This window comes from Pelodiscus sinensis, chromosome 19 (assembly GCF_049634645.1).
Source record: "Pelodiscus sinensis isolate JC-2024 chromosome 19, ASM4963464v1, whole genome shotgun sequence".
Lineage (NCBI taxonomy): Eukaryota > Metazoa > Chordata > Testudines > Trionychidae > Pelodiscus > Pelodiscus sinensis.
Window position 1 is genome coordinate 3,664,782 of NC_134729.1, and position 20,944 is coordinate 3,685,725.

Here is a 20,944-nt window from a genome sequence, read left to right on the forward strand (position 1 = left end):
GAGGGTTGTAGGCAAAGGGAAATGAAGCGGCGATTTAAATAATCGCTGCTTCGTTTAAATTTACATGGCTGCTGCGCTGAGCCGACAAACAGCTGATCAGCTGTTTGTCCGCTCAGCGCGCTAGTCTGGACGCTCCCCTGCCGACATCAAAGCCCTTTGTCGGCAGCCCCGTTATTCCCCGTTATTCAGCGCAGCGGCCATGTAAATTTAAACGAAGCGGCGATTATTTAAATCGCCGCTTCATTTCCCTTTGCCCAATAAACAAATCTACATGGCTCCGTCGATGGAGCCATGTAGTGTAGACGTACCCATAAAGATGAACAGATTGAAGTCGGTATGGACCCGAAAGGGGAGAGCACGGTGTTGTGAGCCATGCATATCACAGATACAGTGATCAAACCACTGTGGTTTCTAGCCAGGCTTCAGTTACAAAAATTCCCTTTTTATTAATTAAAAAAAAAAGTCAAAATGGTGGCATGACTTAGAGCCAGGGAAGCACGAATACATCAAGCCTGTTAATTTGGCAGGGAATGAGGCAGTGAGAGGAGGGAGAATGGGAGCCAGGATGCCTGGGTTGTCTCCCCAGATCTGTGTTGGGTGAGCTGAGAGTCATTTCTCCTGGGTTCTGTTCTAGAAGCGCTACAGCCTTGTTGTGTGACCTTGGACAAATCACTTCCCCTCCCCATGCTGTCATTCTGCAGTGCAGATGCAGCTCCAGTCACAGTCCCAAGGGCTTGCCTGGCCAAACAACCGCCTGGCAGAACAACCCAGGCCCAGCAATCGTAAGTCCAGATTTGCAACGCAGCAGCGTGGACCCTGACGCTTGGCTTGGCAGCGCCAACCCCACAAGCCCTGCAGGAGCCGGGTTTGCAGGGCAGGGTGGATCAGGTGATCCCCCGCTCCGAGGGCACAGCCGCAGGGAAAAGAACTTTACATGCTTCATAGTGCCCACCAGCCCACGTGGTTTTGGCATCTAGTGGCAGGGGTCAAGGCCAGGCCAAAAGGGACCATCCTGCTTAAGACCAGGCCAAGGGCCTGGCTGGGTTGGAGGCTCCCAGGGGCTGGGAAAGGCCTGTGGGCTCAGGCTAACCCCCTCCCTAGACCAGCCCCTGGAGCAGAAACCAGCTGCCAGGCCCAGCCCTGGAGCAAGGACAGAGCAGGACACGTGGTCACGCCTTCCGGGAGGAGGAGGGGGGGGGATATCTGTGCCCTTAAGCGTTGAGCCCGCCTTTTCCAGCCCCGCCGGCCAATCACCGCCAACTTCCGCGTCAACCGCCCTCCCTCGAGCGGGCCAACGGGAAAGAGGGAGCGTTGGCTGAATGGCGGGGCTGGCGCCCAATGAGAGCGGCGCGCCAGAGCGGAGGCGCCGGAGCTTGTGGCCCAATGAGCGCGCGGCGCCGCCCGACTGGCAGGCCCGCCGTCCAACCGCGCGCGCCGGCCGGGTCACGTGCGGCCCTGGCGGCCCGCCCCCGCGGCGCTGGTCTCGGCGGGCGGGCAGCCGGGCCCACTCTGCGCCGCCATGTTGGGCTTGGTGGGTCGCTGCTCGGCCGCTGCCGCCGGCTCCCTGCTGCGGGGCCCGGCCCGGCCCGCGGGGCCGCTGCGCGACCTGCTGCTGCGCGGGGCGGCCGCCGCCGGGGCCCGTGAGTGGGGGCGGGGCCGGGCCGGGGTCACCTTGGGGGGGGGACGCGGGTATTGGGGGGGCGGGGCTGGGGGGGAGCCCGGCGGGGGGGGTATCCCGGGGGACTGGCCGTGGGGGGGGGGAGACGGGGGGGAGGGGCAGGGCTGGGGGGAGGGGGTTGGGCTGGGGGGGGAACCCGGGGGGGAGGGGCAGGGCTGGGGGGGGAACCCGGGGGGAATGGCCGCGTGGGGGGGTTGTGGGGGAGGTAGACTGGTTGCAATGGGGGGGCTGGGCTGGAGAGTATCCCGGGGGGGAATCTGGGCTTTGGTGGCAATTGGGGGGGAACTAGCCGCGGGGGGGGGATCCTAGGTGGGGGGGTCCTGGTTGGGGAAGGCCTAGAGAGAGATTCTCTTCCACCCCCTCCCCCCGCCCCTTTGGGAGAGGCGAACTGGGCCCTGCGGCCTGTCCTGCGAGCCCCCCCTTGTCCCCCCTGGAGGCTGCAGACTGGCCGAGCCCACAAGGCTTTCTTATGGGGGGCGGGCCCCTCTGCCTAGCCGCTTGTTTCCCCCAAAGCTGCTCACTGTGTGGGGGGGGGGGGGGAGGAGGTTGCTGCCTGCCCCCGTGTCTGACCTTGACTGGTGTCTCCTCCGCCCCTTTCCAGGACGGGACTATGCAGCGCAGACGGCCCCCGCCGCCAAGGCCGGGGTTGCCACGGGCCGCATCGTGGCCGTCATCGGCGCCGTGGTGGACGTCCAGTTTGACGAGGGGCTGCCCCCGATCCTGAACGCCCTGGAGGTGCAGGGCAGAGACACTCGGCTGGTGCTGGAGGTGGCCCAGCATCTGGGTAAGCACCAGAGTCCCTCGGGGGTCTGCAACCAGCCCGGCCTCCCCCCTCCACTGATGATCTAGCCTGATGACTTTCGTTCTTCTGAGCGTGCTGAAGCCAATTCTGTGATCTGAGGAGGGGGCTGCTGGTCTGGGGCTGCCCGGGAGGGCTACAGTGAAAGCAGTTCCCAGGGTCTCCTGTGCATGTCACCTGCCAGGTGGGGACTGAGGCAGCCTCCCACACCGGAAGCCAAGCAACTTGCCCGAGGTCATACAAACCTGTCCAAACAGGGTCTGAATGACCTAGCGCCTTAACCACGAGCCAGGCAGCCCCACCAAGTTAGGAGAAACACCCCCCCCACCCCCTCCCCTTGGTGCTTGTAGTAGTCAGTTAAGACAGGTTTTAAGCAGCTGTCTTATCTGTGATTGCCCTTATGTAGCATCCATGTCATCCTCCTTTCCCCTGCCCCGGCAGGTGAGAGCACGGTTCGTACCATTGCCATGGATGGTACCGAAGGCCTGGTGAGAGGACAGAAAGTGCTGGACTCCGGTGCCCCAATCAGGATCCCTGTAGGCCCCGAGACCCTTGGTAGAATCATGAATGTGATTGGGGAGCCCATTGACGAGAGAGGCCCCATAACGACCAAACAGTAAGTGCAAACTCTCCCCGGCCTTGTGGGTGGAAATACCAGGGTACAAGCCCCTACAAAGGGGCTGGGCTGCACAGCACTTTGGGCTGCATGGAGGAATGCGGGGGTGGGGGGGGGGGTTGTGACACTATTTAAATGGTCATGAGTTTGCAGCACCATCTCCATGGTGATATGGGGCCTTGTTCAGTTTGGCTGCAGCCAAACCTCAGGGGTTTTTTCCAAAGTCAGTGGCTTTCGCCCTTAGGTTTCTGTAGCGCCTTGGATCCAACCAGGTGCGGGCCCCCTTGCTCTAGATACTGCATGAACGCAGGGAGCACAGCGAGGAGGCACAGGGCTGCCTCCGTTAAGAGCTGTCCTCGAAAAGAGAAACCTCACTGGCCCTTGGTGCTTCCAGTTGCTGTTCCATTCCCAGGGCACCCAGCCTGTCGAGCGGACGTAATCCTGGGTCTCTGTATTGCAGGTTTGCTGCTATCCACGCCGAAGCCCCTCCATTTGTGGAGATGAGCGTAGAGCAAGAGATCCTGGTCACCGGCATCAAAGTGGTGGATCTGCTGGCACCATACGCCAAGGGTGGCAAAATTGGTGCGTGGCCAATCAAAGGGGTCAGGTGGGACGGGGCTGGTTTCCAGGTGTGAGAATTGACCCTGGGAGGGGGCCGTCACGTGGTTCATGGAGCTGGACTCCCTTTGAGAGCTTAGGAAGCCACCCCGAAGCATTGTCACCGGGGCAGATGCTGTGTCCTTTCCAGCCCTGGTTCCTTCAGTGATGAGTGACCTGATGACTTTCGTTCTTCTGAGTTTGCTGAAGCAACTGCCAATCTCCTGAGAAGGAAAAGGGGGGACAGGGAGAGCCTCGTGGCAAAGCAGCTGCTGGGTCGGGGTGTGATTGTGCTAACCCGCTGCGCCCACTTCCCCCTCGCCCAGGTCTGTTTGGAGGCGCCGGCGTGGGCAAGACCGTCCTGATCATGGAGCTGATCAACAACGTGGCCAAAGCCCACGGCGGCTACTCGGTGTTTGCTGGCGTCGGGGAGCGAACCCGCGAAGGGAACGATTTATACCATGAAATGATCGAGTCTGGGGTCATCAACCTGAAAGACACCACCTCCAAGGTGAGGGGGCGCCTCTGAGGGCCAAGCTGCTCTGCTGGATTCGCCCAGACACAAGGCGAGCTCCTGGACCTGTACAGCGTGCCCTGGCCAAGCCTAGAGCTTCGCGTCCGCCCCGGGGGAATGCGTGGTTTTTGGCTGCCCCTCGCCACGGGGTGGGACCTGCTAACACGCTGACTCGCTTTGTGCCGCAGGTCGCCCTGGTTTACGGGCAGATGAACGAGCCCCCAGGCGCCCGTGCCCGAGTGGCTCTGACCGGCCTGACGGTGGCTGAGTACTTCAGGGACCAGGAGGGTCAGGACGTGCTGCTCTTCATAGACAACATCTTCCGGTTCACGCAGGCCGGCTCTGAGGTACTGGGCTGCAAAGAGCACCCAAGCCAAGGTCACCTGCTCAGCCTGACTGGCAGGTCCATGGCCAATGAGCTTAGTGTCCACACTCATGTGTTCTCCTGGCCCCACCCCCGGTTTGGTTCCCTCCAGGAGAGTGGCCCTGGCTCTCTGGTAGTCAAGTGGGCTAAGACTAGCCTGGATGCAAGGGAGGGGAAGGGCTGCAGACACTGGGGAGACCCCAGGCAGATTTGACCTTGAGAGGGAGGGACTTGTCTGAGGCTGGCTGTGGCACGGCCTCGCTTGGTCCTGCCCATCAGCAAGGCTGCCCGAGTCTCTGCGCCTTCACCTGACCCCTCTCGGCTCCTTTCAGGTCTCCGCCTTGCTTGGTAGAATCCCCTCGGCGGTGGGGTACCAACCCACCCTGGCCACCGACATGGGTACCATGCAGGAAAGGATCACCACCACCCGCAAGGGCTCCATCACCTCCGTGCAGGTAACCGTGCTCTGGGGAATGGATGGCCAGTGCCCCCTTGGGCACACAGGCCTCTGTGGGGTCGCCGAGAGGCTTCCCATAGTCAGCCCCCCCTGGCAGCGCTCGGCCCTGGCAACCCATCTCCCTGCCTTCCTAGGCGATCTACGTGCCGGCCGATGACTTGACCGACCCTGCCCCGGCCACCACGTTTGCCCATTTGGATGCCACGACGGTGCTGTCTCGCGCCATTGCTGAGCTGGGCATCTACCCTGCCGTCGATCCTCTGGACTCCACCTCCCGTATCATGGACCCCAACATCGTGGGGCAGGAGCACTACGACGTGGCCCGCGGGGTGCAGAAGATCTTGCAGGTGCGAGGCAGAAGAGGGGAGGGCTAAAGGCCCAATGTTTGGAACATGAGTGGGCCGTGGGGTCCGGTTCCCTGCCATGGGAGCTGGGACTGGTCCCTTTGTCCATCTGGATGGGGGTAGGAGCACAAGTGGGGCGTGCTCGGGGGCTCTGCTCTGAGGGGCCCCTGCTCAGGGCCACAGGCTGGTCTGGGAGCAGCCGCCCTGGAGGCATACGCTGGGGGAAGGGGAAGCTCTGGGCTGCAGCCCAGGGGACCTGCCTGCCAAAGGCTTATTCCTCCCGGAGCCCCTGCTAGCTGCGGCGGCGTTGGCCTGGTGATGGCCAGCAGCACTTCTCCCCCTGCAGGACTACAAGTCACTTCAGGACATCATTGCCATCCTGGGCATGGACGAGTTGTCAGAGGAGGACAAGCTGACGGTGGCCCGGGCCCGCAAGATCCAGCGGTTCCTGTCCCAGCCCTTCCAGGTGGCCGAGGTCTTCACAGGCCACTTGGGCAAACTGGTCCCACTGAAGGAAACCATCAAGGGCTTCCAGCAGATCCTGGAAGGTGAGGTGCTGGGGGGGGCGGTGCTGTGGCCCACGGAGACACTCCCCTCTGCTCCCAGCCGGGAGGCTGGCCCTACATCTGCAGGTGGGACACTGGAGTACTGGGCTGCCTGGCAGAAGCTCTTGGAGCAAGGGGGTGTGGCAAATACAGATTCCTGTCGAGCTGCTGGGACATCACCCAGCTGTGGAGGGGCTCTGGTGTTGGCTGCCCCTTGTGGGGGGATCCCGGGGGTGCAGGGCCCCCTCCTCATAGCTGCCCCTTGCTCCCTCGCACAGGTGCCTACGACCACCTGCCAGAGCAGGCTTTCTACATGGTGGGCCCCATCGAGGAGGCTGTGGCGAAGGCCGACAAGCTGGCCGAAGAGCACTCGTGAGCGTGACTGGCTCCTTCGCGCCTCTCCCCCCTGCATCCCCCATCGGCTCGTGGCTCCCGGGGCCGGAGCTGGAACCCGCGTCGTCTGCAGAGTCTATTTAAAGTTTCCAATAAAACATCCATCTAAAACATGAAGCTGAATCGTGGCCACTTGTGGGGGAGCGGGAGGTCTGCATGGGGCAGAGTGGGGAGGACAGCAGAATTTACAGGGCTGCCAACTGGCTTGGAAGCTGCTTGTGCCAGCTGCTCGCTGGGCCTGGCTGCCTGCTTCCCTCCCCTCGGCTTTGTGCCCTGCTGGGGGCCTGCGTGCCCCAGCTTGGCAGCTGCCTCCTGCTTTGCACCCGGAAGGAGTCGAGCATGGCCCAGTCCTTCGTCGGCATGGCATCCGCCTGCCTGTGGTTCGTGAGCAGAGATTGGCCGAGTTCGCTGCTCGTCCCTGCAGGGCAGCAAGCAAGGGCCTGGGACTTGGGAGTGCCCGGAGGCTCCCTGGCATGTATGTTGGCAGCAAGGCAGCCTGTCTAGGGCAGCAGAGGCTCCAGCCAGCTCCCTACCAGCTCACCGCCTACCTGGGACAGGGAGACTCCTGGCCCAGAGCCATGGCAGGGCCCAGTCCTTGACCCAGCCCTCTTACGCAGCTGCTCAGCCTGGCTCTGGCTCTGGCAGCGGGGTGATGACGCAGCACCTGCCCTGTGGGAAGTGCTGCAGGAGCTGTGCCAGAGCAGAGTCCATGAGGGAGAAGCAGCCAGTAACTGGTGAGTGGCTGGGTCCCAGCATGATCAGCTGCCTCTGTCCCCTGCAAGAGCAGGAGCAGCTGGGCGGGGGATCTCTGTCCTATTGCTAGTTCTGTTCCTGGGCCGGGGATTCCACCCGTAGCACCAGGAGCGCGCAGCCTGTGTCCGTGGGCAGTAACGTTTGCTCCCAATTCTGCAAGCTCCGGCCCAAGTGGGTCCTGTGCAGCTGCACCTCTGGGTCCTAAAAGATCAGTCGCCTCGCCCTGCCCTGCCCTGCCCTGCCGGGCTCAAAACCAGTGCAAACGCTGGGAAACGCCTGAGCCGGTTTAGTGAGGGGAGCCGGCCTAGAACCCAGGGCTCTGGGTGAGGTTAAGCCACTGCAGCCACTTTGGAGTTGTCAACGCTGTGCTGGGCACCTCTGTGACTGACATACCTGGGCTGCTGCAATAGGAACGTGGCTGAAATGCAGCCACCTCTGGATTGGAACGTGGCAGCTGTTTAAGCTGCTGGGAGCAATAGGCCCCAGGGAGCCAAAGCCCATTTCCATCTGCCTCCAGGAAGCCAAATACTGTAAGTTCTGGGATGTAGCAAAGGCTTGTGGCATCGTTGGGCACTCGCCTGCCCTCACCCTCTCATGTGCCAAGGGAGCAGCCCTGAAGTGCCTGTCTCATCCCTGAATCCAGCTCTGCCCCCTCCCTCTAGGGATCTCGTCCAGCTTCCTCCACCCCTGCTAGGCTGGGGAGCTGGGGGTAGCACCCAGCTGGCTCAGGAGCCAGGGTTCACCCAGCTGGTGCGAGCTCGGTAGGGCCTGGGCTGGGGGTGGTAGGGGGTTTCCTCCCAGCTGCCCTGACAGCATCTGTAACTGGGGGAAGGAGGGCAGCTGGGGGTGGGCAGGGCCCCTTTGCACCAGAGATGGGGCCAGCAAGAGCCATGCAGGGGTCTAGATGGGGCTGGACACATCCTAATGGCTCCTAGTTGTGGGAAGCCAGGTGTGTGCCGGGGCCGGTCAGTCGGCGGGGCTGTTCCTGTATTCCTGGTGGCTGACTTCAAAAGGCAGGGGGGTGGGAAAGGCCTGGGGTGCTCCAGTGTCTTGCACCAGTTGTCTCCCCCTGACCCATTGCAGGCCAGAGCCCCTGAGTTACAGGGGGCAGCCCCTGGCAGTCATGGCCCTGCAGGTTCTATTTGAAACCGGGACCAGATCCCAGGGCACTGGCAGCTCAGCCTGCTCTGCCCTGCAGCATGGGCTGTGGGGCTGAGTCAGCCAGGCCCTGGCCCAGGAGAAGTGCCCCGCAGCTCAGCACACGCTGGCTGGGCACCCTTGGGTTCGGTGGCTCTGGCTGCGGGGCAGGCAGATGCAGGATTCAGCCAGGGAGCTGCTCTCCAGGGGGGTTAGCTGGCGGGTTACACACATGGCCGGTAACCGGAGTGAAGCCAGCTGGGGGGAGACACCAGCCTCCTGAGCACCCCCCCCCCAGGCCATGCTGTGGCAGGGGTGCCTGGCAGCACCCCTCCCCCAGGCCTCTCCTGTCACTTGCACCATTTTGAAAACACAAAAGAGCCATTTGCTCGGCTTTAATAACCGTCCCTGGAGCAGCTGGGCCTTTTGTGCGGCTGGGCCGGCTCAGGGCTCCCCCTAGTGAGAGCAGAGGGGCCGGGAGCCCATAAGGGGGAGGCCTCTGACCTGGGGGGCGGGGGCTATCTGGGGAGGTCAGATTTTCATGCCCCACTTGGCAGTGGATCCGGGGTCTAGGCCAGAAGAGGGGCCTGGTCTGGGGTCAGAGCAGGGCAGGAACTGTGGTGGGGGAAGGGGAAGGATGAGTTAGCACCAGGGCACCCTGGCCCCTTGCAAGGGGAAATTTGCTACACGCCCCGGTGGCCTCCCCTTCCTGGCCCGTTCCCCGGGGCTAGTGTGGTGCGAAGCTGGGCTCCTTCCCATCTGGGGGCCTGGTGCCCCAGGGGCCTCTCACCTGGCCCATCTCCCTCAGCCTGTGATCAGATGCGAGTGGGGCTGAAAATCCCCCCAGCCTGGCTCTTCCCATCAGACCAAGAGGGGACCAGACTCTGCAGGGTGTGGGGAGAGGCCATGCCAGGCTGGCCCGGGCCCCCAGCAGCGAGGCAGCCTTTCCTCACCCTCCCACGGCTCAGAGTCCACGTGGGTTGGCCCGGGTAGGTGCTTGGTGCCAGCTGTCACCCTCGGCCCGCTCGCACCATCGATCAGCCAGAGGGCACAGGAAGGGGCAACGCGCGTCTCCAGGGTCTGCTAGCCAGGCTGGCAGGCTCTGCAGATGGGGAGGTCTGTGAAGGGATGGGGGCTTTGGCAGCTCGCATGCAGCTCCCAGGCTAAGTGAGCCGAGTCGCCCTCCATGAGCAGATCCATGGGGCAAACTCAGAGGGGTAAATTTACCCCGGCAGAGGTAAACGGGCCAGGACTTTCCCCCGGGATCAGGCTGCCCAGGGGAGCCACATTCCTGGCCCCCGCCTCTCTGGGCCTGGGCCACGAAGACCCTGCAGGGGGGCAGCTGTGGGAGCGTCACGCTCAGCATGCCAGGGAGGGAAGGAGTGACTCGGGCAGGCAGGGGCTGTACCTCCCCCTTAGATGGGGCTAGCAGCAGCATCTTGCACCCTACTGCTGCCCCAGCTGGGGGTGCCTGGGTCCAGATCTCCCTCCCCTGTTCATTTCTCTCATAGGCCTGGAGCCACTTTTGTGTGGCAGACGAAGTATTCTGCCCCCCCTCCGCATCTGCCATGGGCAGAAGCCAGCTCTGTTGTGGCCCTTCCCATGGAGCAAAGCAGCAGTGGTACCCATGCAGTAGGTCAGGAGGGTTCCCGCTAGCCGCCGATCAGCTGATCCAGACCCCTCCTTCCCACTCTGTGGCACAGCTAATCAGCCAGGTGGGTCCCTGATCAGCCCCAGGCTTTGAGAGAAGAGTCTCAGATTGCATTGCATCTTAGCTGCACTGGAGGTCCTCTGTCACTGACATGCAGCCACCTCTGGGGCAGGCTGAGGCAGCTGTCTATACGCCACTCTGAGATGGAGCCCAGCTGCAGGTCGTACAAAGATCGTTCCCCCAGGCCTGAAATGCAGCTGTCTCTGGGGTGGAGCACAGCAACTGCTTAACAGCTTAGCAACAACAGCTTAGCAACAATGTCAGCTTGGGACAGGAAGTGAAGACACCCCACCCCACTGGTGGGTGTTCATGGGCACAGCGCCCCCTACCAGCACGCTGGGGGACTGAGGTGACTGCAACCCTGTGGGAAGAGCAACTCCTACTGAATTCCAGGGGCATTAGTTTGTGTCAGGGTGTGCTAGCTACTGTCCACACTTGCTGCCGGTCTGGATACCAAAGGGGACCCCCACCATCCCAGTCCAGATGGAAAAACCCTGGGGTGGGCATGGTGGTACCCTTCAGAGTCAGCAAAACATTCCCCCTGCCAAGCTTTGTGGGGGCAGCTGGGAGTGTGGGTCCAGGGGGCTTTGAACCTATTGAAGCTCCCCCCCCAGCATCCACTTGTTACCCTGTGCCTGGTGTGCTGGGGGGAGGCACCATTACAGGATGCATGGAGCATAGTGCCCTCGGCATTGGAGGGTACCCACACAGGCACTGGGGGGTCCCCATTACAGTGTACACGCATCATAGCGCATCGCAGGGCCCCATTAGTGCACATGGGTCATGGTGCATTCGTGGGTCCCCACTACCATGCACGTGATGGTGCACTGCACATCGTCGCTAGTGCACATGTATGGTGGAGCATGGGGGGGTCCCCATTAGTGCACATGGGGGTCCCCATTAATGCACATGTGTGACGGTGCATTGGGGGGTCCCCATTACCATGCAGGTGATGGGGATGGTGCACTGCACCTCGTCACTAGTGCACGTGGGATGCTGCATGGGGGGGGGTCCCCATTAGTGCACGTGCGCCATGGCGCACTGGGGAGGGGGGGGATCCCCGTTCCGAGGCACGTGCGCCACGGGGGCGAGGGGCCCCCTTCCCTTGCACGCGCAGCGTGGTGCAGGGGAGGGGTCCCCGGTTCAGAGGCACGTCCCCCACGGCGCACTGGCGGGGGAGGGGGGGGGCTTCCCCTTCCCTCCCCATCACAGCCTGTAGCCGCCGCCCCCTCCTGCACTGGGGGGGAGGGGCAGCCACTCTTTCAGCCGCCCCCCCCCCCCGGCGCTCCCCCCCGGCTGGGGCTCGCTCCGCTCCGGCTGCAAATGGCTCCTGCACCTTTAAATAATTCATGCGGCTGCCGCCTGCACGGGGCTGGGGCTGGGAGGAGGCAGCGGCCGCCGGTGACATCAGCGCCCGCCCGGGCTCCAGCAGCCACCTGCTCCCAGCCAGAGCCCGGAGGAGGCGGCCGCAGCAGCGAGCTGCCGAGCCCCGGGACCCTCCCCCCCGGCCAGGTAAGGCGCGCGGGGCGCATCCTGGGGGGTGCTCCCCAGCTGAGCCCTCCCCCCCCCCAGCCAGCTGCTGCCTGCAGCCTCCCAGAGCCGGGAGGGCCCTGCCCCCCCGCCCGGGCTGGGGTGGGGGATCCCCCGATCCGGCTGCGGGGTCCCCCCCGCTCTGCCCTCCCGGGGTGCAGGGGGCGCTGGGAGAAACTTTGTGCAACTCTGTCGGGGGGGGGGGGGGAGCGTTGGGAGGTGATTGGGGCTGGTGACGCAGCTGGGGGGGGGTGGAGTGTGGGGCCTGGGGCTGGTGACGCGCTAGGGTTGGTGACACCGCTCCTGGGGGCGCAAAGGGGGCGGGGGCTTGTGATGCAGCTGGGTCTAGCGGGAGGGGGCGAGGTAGTTGGAGGGGGGGTGCAAAGGGGGAAGGCTGGCGCTTGTGGTGCAGCTGGGGGGGTGCAAAGGGGACACCTGAGATCTGTGACTTGGGATGCGGTGCGAGGGGGGGCTGCAATGGGAAGGGGGGGGCTAGTGTTTGTGATGCAGCCGGTGGGGTGGGGGTTGCAAAGGGAGGTCTGGGGCTTGTGATGTGGGGGAGGAGGTGCGCAGCGTAGCTCTGCGGGAGTTTAGGACTTGGGACGCAGCTGGAGTTTGCATTGGGGGGGCTGGGGCTTGTGGCGCAGGGATTGAGGGGTGCACTGGGGGATTGAGGGGTGCACGGGGGGGCCGGGAGAGGATCAGAGGCTCGGGACATAGCTGGAGTTTGCATTGGGGTCTGGGGTTTGTGGTGAAGGGATTAAGGGGTGCACTGGAGGGGTTGAGGGGTGCACGTAGGGACCCCATGGGGGGGGCCCTCCTTCCTTCCCCCGCCCCCTGCAGTCAGGCTGACAATGGATGTGAAAGGAGAGATCACTAGATAATGGGGGGAGGGGCTGGGAACGGTTTCCATTCCCGGCTTTGGGAGAGGAAAGGGTGTCTAGCCCTTCAGAGCAGGGAGGGCTCCTGCGTTTCACCCCCAGCTCCGCTCCCTTGGGTGTCCCGGCACCTCCCTGCCTCAGTTTCCCCACCCGAACAGCTAGGAGAAGACTTGCCTGGCTCCTGGTGCAGGGGGTTCCAGTGGGAGCCGTGGGTTTGGCGCCCTCCCCTGTGCCCAGCCCAGAGGTGACAGGGCTCTTGCGGCGTCCGTCTCTCTAGCTGGGGTGGGGTCCAGTCGCCTGAGCTGGGCTTTGCAAAACGCCTGGGGGCAGGGCAAGGGGTCAGTGGCGGCTGGCGGGGAGCCCAGACCTGGCCGTTTCAGCTTTTTCCATGCTGGTGGCTCCCTGCGGGGTCTGGCTAGCCTGGACCAGCGGGGGCTGCGGTGCCGGGCCAGGCAGCACTGCGTCGGGCTGGCACTGTGGCTTGGCTGCTTTCCTCTAGCCAGCTGTGTCATATTGACTGGTGTGTGATGCTGGCAACTCCCTCCCTTGCCCTCTGCTGCTGCCTGGCAACTTGCGACCTTGTTAGCCTTGACCTCTATCCCGTGAGGGGAGATCCGGGGTGGGTGGGAGCCGTGGCCAGGGGCCTACAGCACTGTGCCAATCCTACTGGGACCGGGGGAAAGCCTTTTGCTGCAGGGGGGTGCTGGGGGGAGGGTTCGGGGACAGAGAGCACCGCAGGAGTGGGCTAAGGGGGAGATGGGGCGAGGGGCACAGCTGGGGGAGGCGGCCTCGGAGCCGAGCGGCAGCAGGACGGGACGTGAGAATTAAGCCTGGTGAAAATCTTGCACGGAAAAGTTTTGACCCACAGCCGCTCTGGGGTGAATCCGCCCGTGGGAAAATACTTTCACGGGAAAGCGGAGTTTCCGGGGAGGGAGGGATGTGGGAGAGAAATCCTCCCCCCCCCTTCCCCCAGTGAAAATGCTTGTGCAAATTGTCCCCGGAAAGCGGGAGCTGCTTGGGTACAGCTGTGGAAGGTGTGTGTGTGTGTGGGGGGGGGGTGACTCCTCACATGGCGTCGGGCCAGGGCCTGCTGCCCAGCCCCGCTGGATGGGACGCCTCTGGAGCCTCCATCTTGGTGGCTCTGTCCTAGGATGGCGCAGGGGGGGCCTGTGTCCTTGGCTAGGAGCTTGCCCCCGGGCCCGGCCTGGCTGTGTCATGCGGCTGCCGTCTGGGTCCCTTATCGGCTGTGCCAAGAGCTGCCTGGGCAGGCTGCTCCCCGGGGGGGCCCTATCTCCCTCCCCCATCCCAGGCATCTCTCCCCCCCCCCCCCCCGGCCTGCCAGGATGCAGTCTGGCTCCCCCCCCCCCCCCCATGGCTGGAGACGGGGCCTCTGCTTGTCCTGGGTGATGATTCACGGCAGGGCCAGGAGCACACTGGGAAGGCCTCCGGGCTGCCTGCTGAGGGCTGGTGGGAGGGGAAGTGCAGCCGGGGCTCCAGAGGTTGGGGGGGGGGAGCTCCTGTCACCCCCTCCCCCCCCGGCCTGGCACAAGCGCTCGCCAAGCTCAGCCATCTGTTCCCCTTGCACCTTGCAGCCGCCTGGAGCGGCGCCCAGACCACAATGGCTCCTGGTTTTGTCTCTGATGGGGGGGGGGGGGGGGGGGGGGGGGGGGGGGGGGGCGCTGACACAGGAGGGAGGGGAGGAGTTGGCAGCCACAGTCCAATCTGGAGCCAGCCCCACTGCCTCTCCCTGCCCCCCCCTGTTCCCCCCTTGGATTTATTAGCATCTTGCCCCCAGCCTATGCTCCCTGCTCCCAGGGACCGGTGGAATTTGGGGGGTGCGGTGCTGCTAACTTGGGGTACAGGAGAGAAGCCCAGGTGTCCAGATCATCGGATGGATCTTCCCCTCCCCCCCCCCCCCCGCCTCCCCAGCTCTAGTTTTCCCCCTTGCCTGCTGCCCCACTCCAGCCTGGCTAAGGGGCCGCAGAGCTCTCTCTGTGTGTGTGTGTGTGTGGGGGGGGGGGGCCAGAGCAGCTGGGGTCCTGCCCGCCAATCCTGGCCCCTTCTGTCCGTGCTGAGCAGGGGCAGGTGCATGAATGCCGCTCCCCCTCCCCCCCCCCCAGCCCCCACGGGCCAGTGCTGGTGCCGGCTTGGAGCATCTTCCCCATGGGCAGGAGTTGGGGTGACAACGGGGTCCCCTCCTCCAGCCTTCATCTGCTGCCCCCCCAGCTTGTGAGGTTTTTTTCTTGGTGGCTGGGGGGCATTGGGCGGGGGGGGTACTTGTGGCGGATGGGGGGGTTCGGGTCTGTCAGGCGTGGAGCAGGCGAAAAGCAAAAGGATTTGGAAATAGACAGGGCAGCGGTGGGAGAGGGATCCCTGTGTTGGCTTGGGAGGGGGGCGGGGCTCCAGCCAGCCCCCTACCGGAAGGGCAGAGAGCCAGCTCAGGCACAGGGACAGGGCAGCAGCCCCTGCACCTACTCGGAGATCTGGCCTGGGCTCCTGAGGTGGGGGGTGCACCCTTGGGTAGCAGGGGGGCAGGATGCTCCGGAGACAGCCCTCTTCACGTTGCCTAGGGTGTGAAGCCTGGGGGGGTGGGGATAGATGGACTGATCCAAATGGGGGGGGGGAGTCTCTGTGTGGGTGGAGATGGGACGTCCTGGGGTCAAGGGCCAGCCTGGTGCAGGGCACTTGGACCTGGCTTGGCACAGCCCTAGATCCCCCTTCCCCACAGGCTGGCAACCCTTCCCTGAGGCTTTCCCCTGCCCCAGGAGCAGGCAGGGTCCCTGTGCGGGGGGACCCGGCCCTGCTGGGGGGGTTCGGGGTGCTGGCCAAGCCCCGATCCCCTGGCCCCTTCCTCCCCTCCATCCTCTTCCCTCGCGGCTTTGCTCAGGCCATGCTGGAGGGCTCCATCCACCCCCCTCCGTGCCGGAAACGCCCCCCCCCCACTAGGGATTACTGCAGTGCTCGCCGTAACCTACTTATGCCTCTGGCGTCGGAGGCGAGCGGAGCCTGCCCCCTCCCGCCCCCAACGGGAGCCGAGCGCGGCGCTCGCTAATGGGGCTGCCTGGTGCGTCCCTCGCCCCCGCCGGGCGTCAGGCTGGGGAGGAGGGAGACTGGCGGAGCCGGGCCTGGCGCAGCGATGAGGAGAGGGCTGGGGCAGCCCTGCTGGAGGCCGGGGGGCTGGGGTCCTAGCTAGAGCGGGGGGCTGAGGCCTGGGCCGGCAGATGTCTGTGGGGCGCAGAAGCCTGGCCTGCTTGTGCCCCCCTGAATTGCACTTTGGCTCCATCTCTGAGGAGGGCAGGTGAGAGGAACCTAGTTATCTGGGGAGGGGAGGCGTGTGACTCTGTGATGAGTTTGCCGTTCTCAGCCCGGGCTCATGTCCACATGGGTTCAGGGGTTCTCTCCTCCGCCCTGTGCCCCAGTGACCTGTTCCACCTTCCCTGCTGGGCCTGCTGTCTCTGGTGGGGCCAGGCTGGTCTGGTCCTTCAGCACATAGAGCCCCCCTTCCTCCTCCCGCCGGCCCTAGGATACCCAGGCCTTGAACTTGGCCTGCGTCCTTCTGCCAGCCACAGGAAGTGGAGCTAGGACCAGCCCGGGATGCGTGGACGGGGAGGGGGTGTGTGTGCCAGGACTTTAAGGCTTATTTTCTTTGCCCTGACTTGCTGTGCTGTTTTGGGGAGTGGGGGGAGGCAGATGCGTTCCTCCCCCCCCCGACCTGTGCCTGAGTTTCCCCCGACCTGTGCCTCAGTTTCCCCACTTATAATGACGACTGCCTGCTGGAGGGAGCTGTGCGGCTGGATTAGCTGGTGGCTCAGCAGAGTGCTTTGAGACCCTAGGAGCGGGCAGAAAACAATGCCGAGCTGTTGTGTGCTGTCTGGCTGAGTCAGCATTCGGCACCGGGAGGAGGCGGCTGGGGGCGGGGGTCTTGAGCACACTTGCGCCGTCCGCTTGTTTCCATCTCTGTCTGACGGGGTGCCTGCTCCCTGCATCCCCCCTGGATGGGTGTGGCTGGCAGCAGCCACTCCGATCCATCTGTGCGCCCCTGTTAACCCCCCCCCCCCCCCAGCCACGAGGGAGCCTGTCTCTGGGCCCTGGCAGCATCCGCCTGGCTGCCATCTCGGGGGCAGCGGATGGATTCCAGCAGCGCCAATCTGCTGATGCTACAGCAGCCGGAAAGCCCCAGTCGCTGGCGTCTGGACCCGGCTCAGAGCGAGGATCTGCAGCCGCTGGCCTCTCCCCAGCATCCAGGAGCGATTCCGAGCCCCCCTCCCTTTGTGGGTCACATCGGAGCCGGGGTTGGGGCTTTGGCTCCCGAACCCCTTGAGGCTCTGATCTGCAACTAAACTCGCCACCTGCTCAGGCTGCTCTCAGACTCTGCCCCTGGGGGTCGGCTGTAGCCGGGGGAGGTTTGGCCTGGCTTAGCTATGGAGGCGGGCGGGCCAGGTGTGGGTGGGTCACTCTCCTGGGGGCTGGGCAGGGGGGCAGAAGGATGCCCCAAGGGAGAGGCTGCAGGTATTCCGGGGTCTAGCCGGCTTTCACCCTCCTGGCTCTGCGCAGGCTTGGAGAGGGGCATCTTCTGCCCTTTTCTGACTGCCCCTGGGGAGGCCGCGTGGAGGGGGGGCAGGGAGCTGGTTCCAGGAGAAGGTGCTGGGGGAAACTGGCTGCAGCAGGTCCGGGTGGGTGGGGAGGGGGCCTCTTTGGGAAGGAGGCAGAGCGACTGAGGAGAGGGGGGCTGGGGTAGGGGAAAGGGAATGTTCTTTGTGCCCATGGGAATCTAGTGAGCTCCGGCTTGGGGCGAGTAGAGTGAGGAGATGCGGTGCTGGAGAAAGATGGGTGGCGCTTCCTAATGGGTAGAGCACAGTGTGGTGAGCCAGGACTCCTGGGTTCTGTTCCCGGCTGTGACTCCTGTGGGTGTCTCCATTTCCTCTCTGAAGGGGGGGGGGGGACGCATGCTGCAAAGTGCCATGAGCTCTGAAGAGACGGGACCCCTTGGAGGGCAGGAAAGGAGCTGAGAGCCGGTTGGGGCTGCGCTGGGGTTGGGGGAATGGAGAAGGGAGCTGTGAGCTGAGGAGAAGCCCCTGCCTCTGTGTGGGGGGGGGGAGGGAGTGAGGGGAACCAGACCTTTAGCTAAGGAAGGGTGATAACGCCCCCCCAGCAGCTTGGAGGGGGGATGCCCCCAAAGTCTGCCAGGCTGGCAGCACATGAGTCCTAGCATGGTGCCCCCCCAAGGGGGCTGGTCTCCTTCCCCCTGTCTTTGGTGCCCCTCACCCCTCTCCATCCCTGGTTCCCCCCCCCCCCGTCCTTGAGGACACACCCTTCTCTGGTACTAAACTTGTGGGGGTCAGCGTTGGCTTAGCCTGCCCTACTCCCCTGGACTGATGCCACCGCCCCCAGGCCGGGGGGGGCGCGTAGAGGGGCGGCGCTGGGACCCGGCCCCCATCCCAGGCCGGGGGGGGGAGGGAGGCGCTAGGACCCGGCCCCCATCCCAGGCCGGGGGGGGGGGGGGGGAGGGAGGCGCTAGGACCCAGCCCCCATCCCAGGCCGGGGGGGGGGAGGGAGGCGCTAGGACCCGGCCCCCATCCCAGGCCGGGGGGGGGAGGGAGGCGCTAGGACCCGGCCCCCATCCCAGGCCGGGGGGGGGGAGGCGCTAGGACCCGGCCCTCATCCCAGGCCGGGGGGGGGGGGAGGCGCTAGGACCCGGCCCCCATCCCAGGCCGGGGGGGGGGGAGGCGCTAGGACCCGGCCCCCATCCCAGGCCGGGGGGGGGAGGGAGGCGCTAGGACCCGGCCCCCATCCCAGGCCGGGGGGGGGGGGAGGCGCTAGGACCCGGCCCCCATCCCAGGCCGGGGGGGGGGGGAGGCGCTAGGACCCAGCCCCCATCCCAGGCTGGGGGGGGGAGGGAGGCGCTAGGACCCGGCCCCCATCCCAGGCCGGGGGGGGGGGAGGCGCTAGGACCCAGCCCCCATCCCAGGCCGGGGGGGGGAGGGAGGCGCTAGGACCCGGCCCCCATCCCAGGCCGGGGGGGGGAGGGAGGCGCTAGGACCCGGCCCCCATCCCAGGCCGGGGGGGGAGGGAGGCGCTAGGACCCGGCCCCCATCCCAGGCCGGGGGGGGGGGGGAGGCGCTAGGACCCGGCCCCCATCCCAGGCCGGGGGGGGGAGGGAGGCGCTAGGACCCGGCCCCCATCCCAGGCCGGGGGGGGGGGAGGCGCTAGGACCCGGCCCCCATCCCAGGCCGGGGGGGGGGGAGGCGCTAGGACCCGGCCCCCATCCCAGGCCGGGGGGGGGGGGAGGCGCTAGGACCCGGCCCCCATCCCAGGCTGGGGGGGGGAGGGAGGCGCTAGGACCCGGCCCCCATCCCAGGCCGGGGGGGGGAGGGAGGCGCTAGGACCCGGCCCCCATCCCAGGCCGGGGGGGGGAGGGAGGCGCTAGGACCCGGCCCCCATCCCAGGCCGGGGGGGGGAGGGAGGCGCTAGGACCCGGCCCCCATCCCAGGCCGGGGGGGGAGGGAGGCGCTAGGACCCGGCCCCCATCCCAGGCCGGGGGGGGAGGGAGGCGCTAGGACCCGGCCCCCATCCCAGGCCGGGGGGGGGGGGAGGCGCTAGGACCCGGCCCCCATCCCAGGCCGGGGGGGGGAGGGAGGCGCTAGGACCCGGCCCCCCATCCCAGGCCGGGGGGGGGGGGGAGGCGCTAGGACCCGGCCCCCATCCCAGGCCGGGGGGGGGGAGGGAGGCGCTAGGACCCGGCCCCCATCCCAGGCCGGGGGGGGGGGGGGAGGCGCTAGGACCCGGCCCCCATCCCAGGCCGGGGGGGGGGAGGGAGGCGCTAGGACCCGGCCCCCATCCCAGGCCGGGGGGGGGGGGGGGAGGCGCTAGGACCCGGCCCCCATCCCAGGCCGGGGGGGGGGGGGAGGAGGCGCTAGGACCCGGCCCCCATCCCAGGCCGGGGGGGGAGGGAGGCGCTAGGACCCGGCCCCCATCCCAGGCCGGGGGGGGGGAGGGAGGCGCTAGGACCCGGCCCCCATCCCAGGCCGGGGGGGGGGGGGGAGGCGCTAGGACCCGGCCCCCATCCCAGGCCGGGGGGGGGGGGAGGAGGCGCTAGGACCCGGCCCCCATCCCAGGCCGGGGGGGGAGGGAGGCGCTAGGACCCGGCCCCCATCCCAGGCCGGGGGGGGGGGGAGGCGCTAGGACCCGGCCCCCATCCCAGGCCGGGGGGGGGGGGAGGCGCTAGGACCCGGCCCCCATCCCAGGCCGGGGGGGGGGGGGAGGCGCTAGGACCCGGCCCCCATCCCAGGCCGGGGGGGGGGGGGGAGGCGCTAGGACCCGGCCCCCATCCCAGGCCGGGGGGGGGGGAGGCGCTAGGACCCGGCCCCCATCCCAGGCCGGGGGGGGGGGCCGCTGGAAGGCGGCGCTAGGACCCGGCTCGGCCCCGCCGCCCGGCGCTAGGACCCGGCCCCTTCCCGGCCCCGCTTCCTGCCCAGGCGGCTCCCGGCCCGGCCATGCTGAGTCGGCCCCGAGCCCGCGGCCCGGCCCGGGCCATGTGAGCGGGACCCGCCGCCGGGGCGCCCAGCCGGGCCCGGCACCGCCCGCAGCTCCAGGTCCGGGGGCGGGGGCCCCGCCGGGGGGGGCAGGGCTATGGGGAGTCCCCCCCCCGGCTGGGTTGGGGGGCAGGGCTATGGGGAGTCCCCCCCCCCGTGGCTGGGCTGGGGGGGCAGGGCTATGGGGAGTCCCCCCCCCGGCTGGGTTGGGGGGCAGGGCTATGGGGAGTCCCCCCCCGTGGCTGGGCTTGGGGGGCAGGGCTATGGGGAGTCCCCCCCCCCCGTGGCTGGGCTGGGGGGGCAGGGCTATGGGGAGTCCCCCCCCCGTGGCTGGGCTTGGGGGGGCAGGGCTATGGGGAGTCCCCCCCCCGTGGCTGGGCTTGGGGGGGCAGGGCTATGGGGAGTTCCCCCCCCCCCGTGGCTGGGTTGGGGGGGCAGGGCTATGGGGCGTCCCCCCCCCGGCTGGGTTGGGGGGGCAGGGCTATGGGGAGTCCCCCCCGTGGCTGGGTTGGGGGGGCAGGGCTATGGGGAGTCCCCCCCCCCCGTGGCCGGGCTGGGGGGGCAGGGCTATGGGGAGTCCCCCCCCGTGGCCGGGCTGGGGGGGCAGGGCTATGGGGAGGTCCCCCCCCCCCATGGCTGGTTGGGGGGGATTCCCTGTGCTACCTGCCTCTTGGGCTGTGGGTAGAACCCAGGCGTCCGGGCTCCCGGTGGGGGAACCCCTGCCTGCTGGTTGCGATGCGGTTGCGGGGGATCCCCTCTCGCTGTGGTTTTGGGGGGGGGTAGATTGTTGGAGGGGGGGCCGGCTGTGTGAGAGTAGGGGAGGGGGGAATCCTTGGGCATGTGGGGGGAGGGGTGCTCTGTGGGTGGAAGCCGGGGGAGTCCCTGCTGTGAGGGGGGGATCCCTGAGTTCTAGGGGGGCTGAGTGAGGATCCCTGTGGGGCCAGGTCCTGTCTCTCTCACACACACAAATACAGCCCTGATGCCAGCAGCCCAGTTCGTTTGCTCCCCCCCCCGCCCCCCCCCCGCAGGAAGTGGCCAGGGAAATGGCAGCTGGGTTTGTTGCGTCTCTTGTTGTTTTTGAAATGTCCTTTTT

The 20,944-nt window shown here is 66.6% G+C and overlaps 2 protein-coding genes and 2 non-coding genes across 4 annotated transcripts in view; all 4 read left to right on the forward strand.

Annotated features, from left to right (window-relative positions):
* Positions 1-1,483: 1,483 nt before the first annotated feature.
* ATP5F1B (ATP synthase F1 subunit beta) lies at positions 1,484-6,424 on the forward strand. The gene is made up of 10 exons (XM_075901861.1): positions 1,484-1,640; positions 2,280-2,462; positions 2,919-3,093; positions 3,554-3,675; positions 4,017-4,201; positions 4,393-4,551; positions 4,901-5,023; positions 5,160-5,372; positions 5,716-5,917; positions 6,193-6,424. Exons 1-10 carry the CDS (start codon positions 1,520-1,522, stop codon positions 6,288-6,290), a joined length of 1,581 nt encoding a protein of 526 aa, XP_075757976.1. The 5' UTR covers positions 1,484-1,519; the 3' UTR covers positions 6,291-6,424.
* LOC112547138 (small nucleolar RNA SNORD59) lies at positions 2,510-2,583 on the forward strand. The gene has a single exon (XR_003090885.1). It is a non-coding gene; the product is annotated as a small nucleolar RNA SNORD59 (small nucleolar RNA).
* Positions 3,850-3,923, forward strand: LOC112547137 (small nucleolar RNA SNORD59). Its single transcript, XR_003090884.1, has one exon. It is a non-coding gene; the product is annotated as a small nucleolar RNA SNORD59 (small nucleolar RNA).
* A 4,842-nt stretch (positions 6,425-11,266) lies between the features above and the next one.
* BAZ2A (bromodomain adjacent to zinc finger domain 2A) overlaps positions 11,267-20,944 on the forward strand; it is a 34,335-nt gene continuing 24,657 nt past the window's right edge. The window contains 1 exon segment of the mRNA XM_075901860.1: positions 11,267-11,420. The gene's annotated coding sequence lies outside the window, so the exon portion shown is untranslated.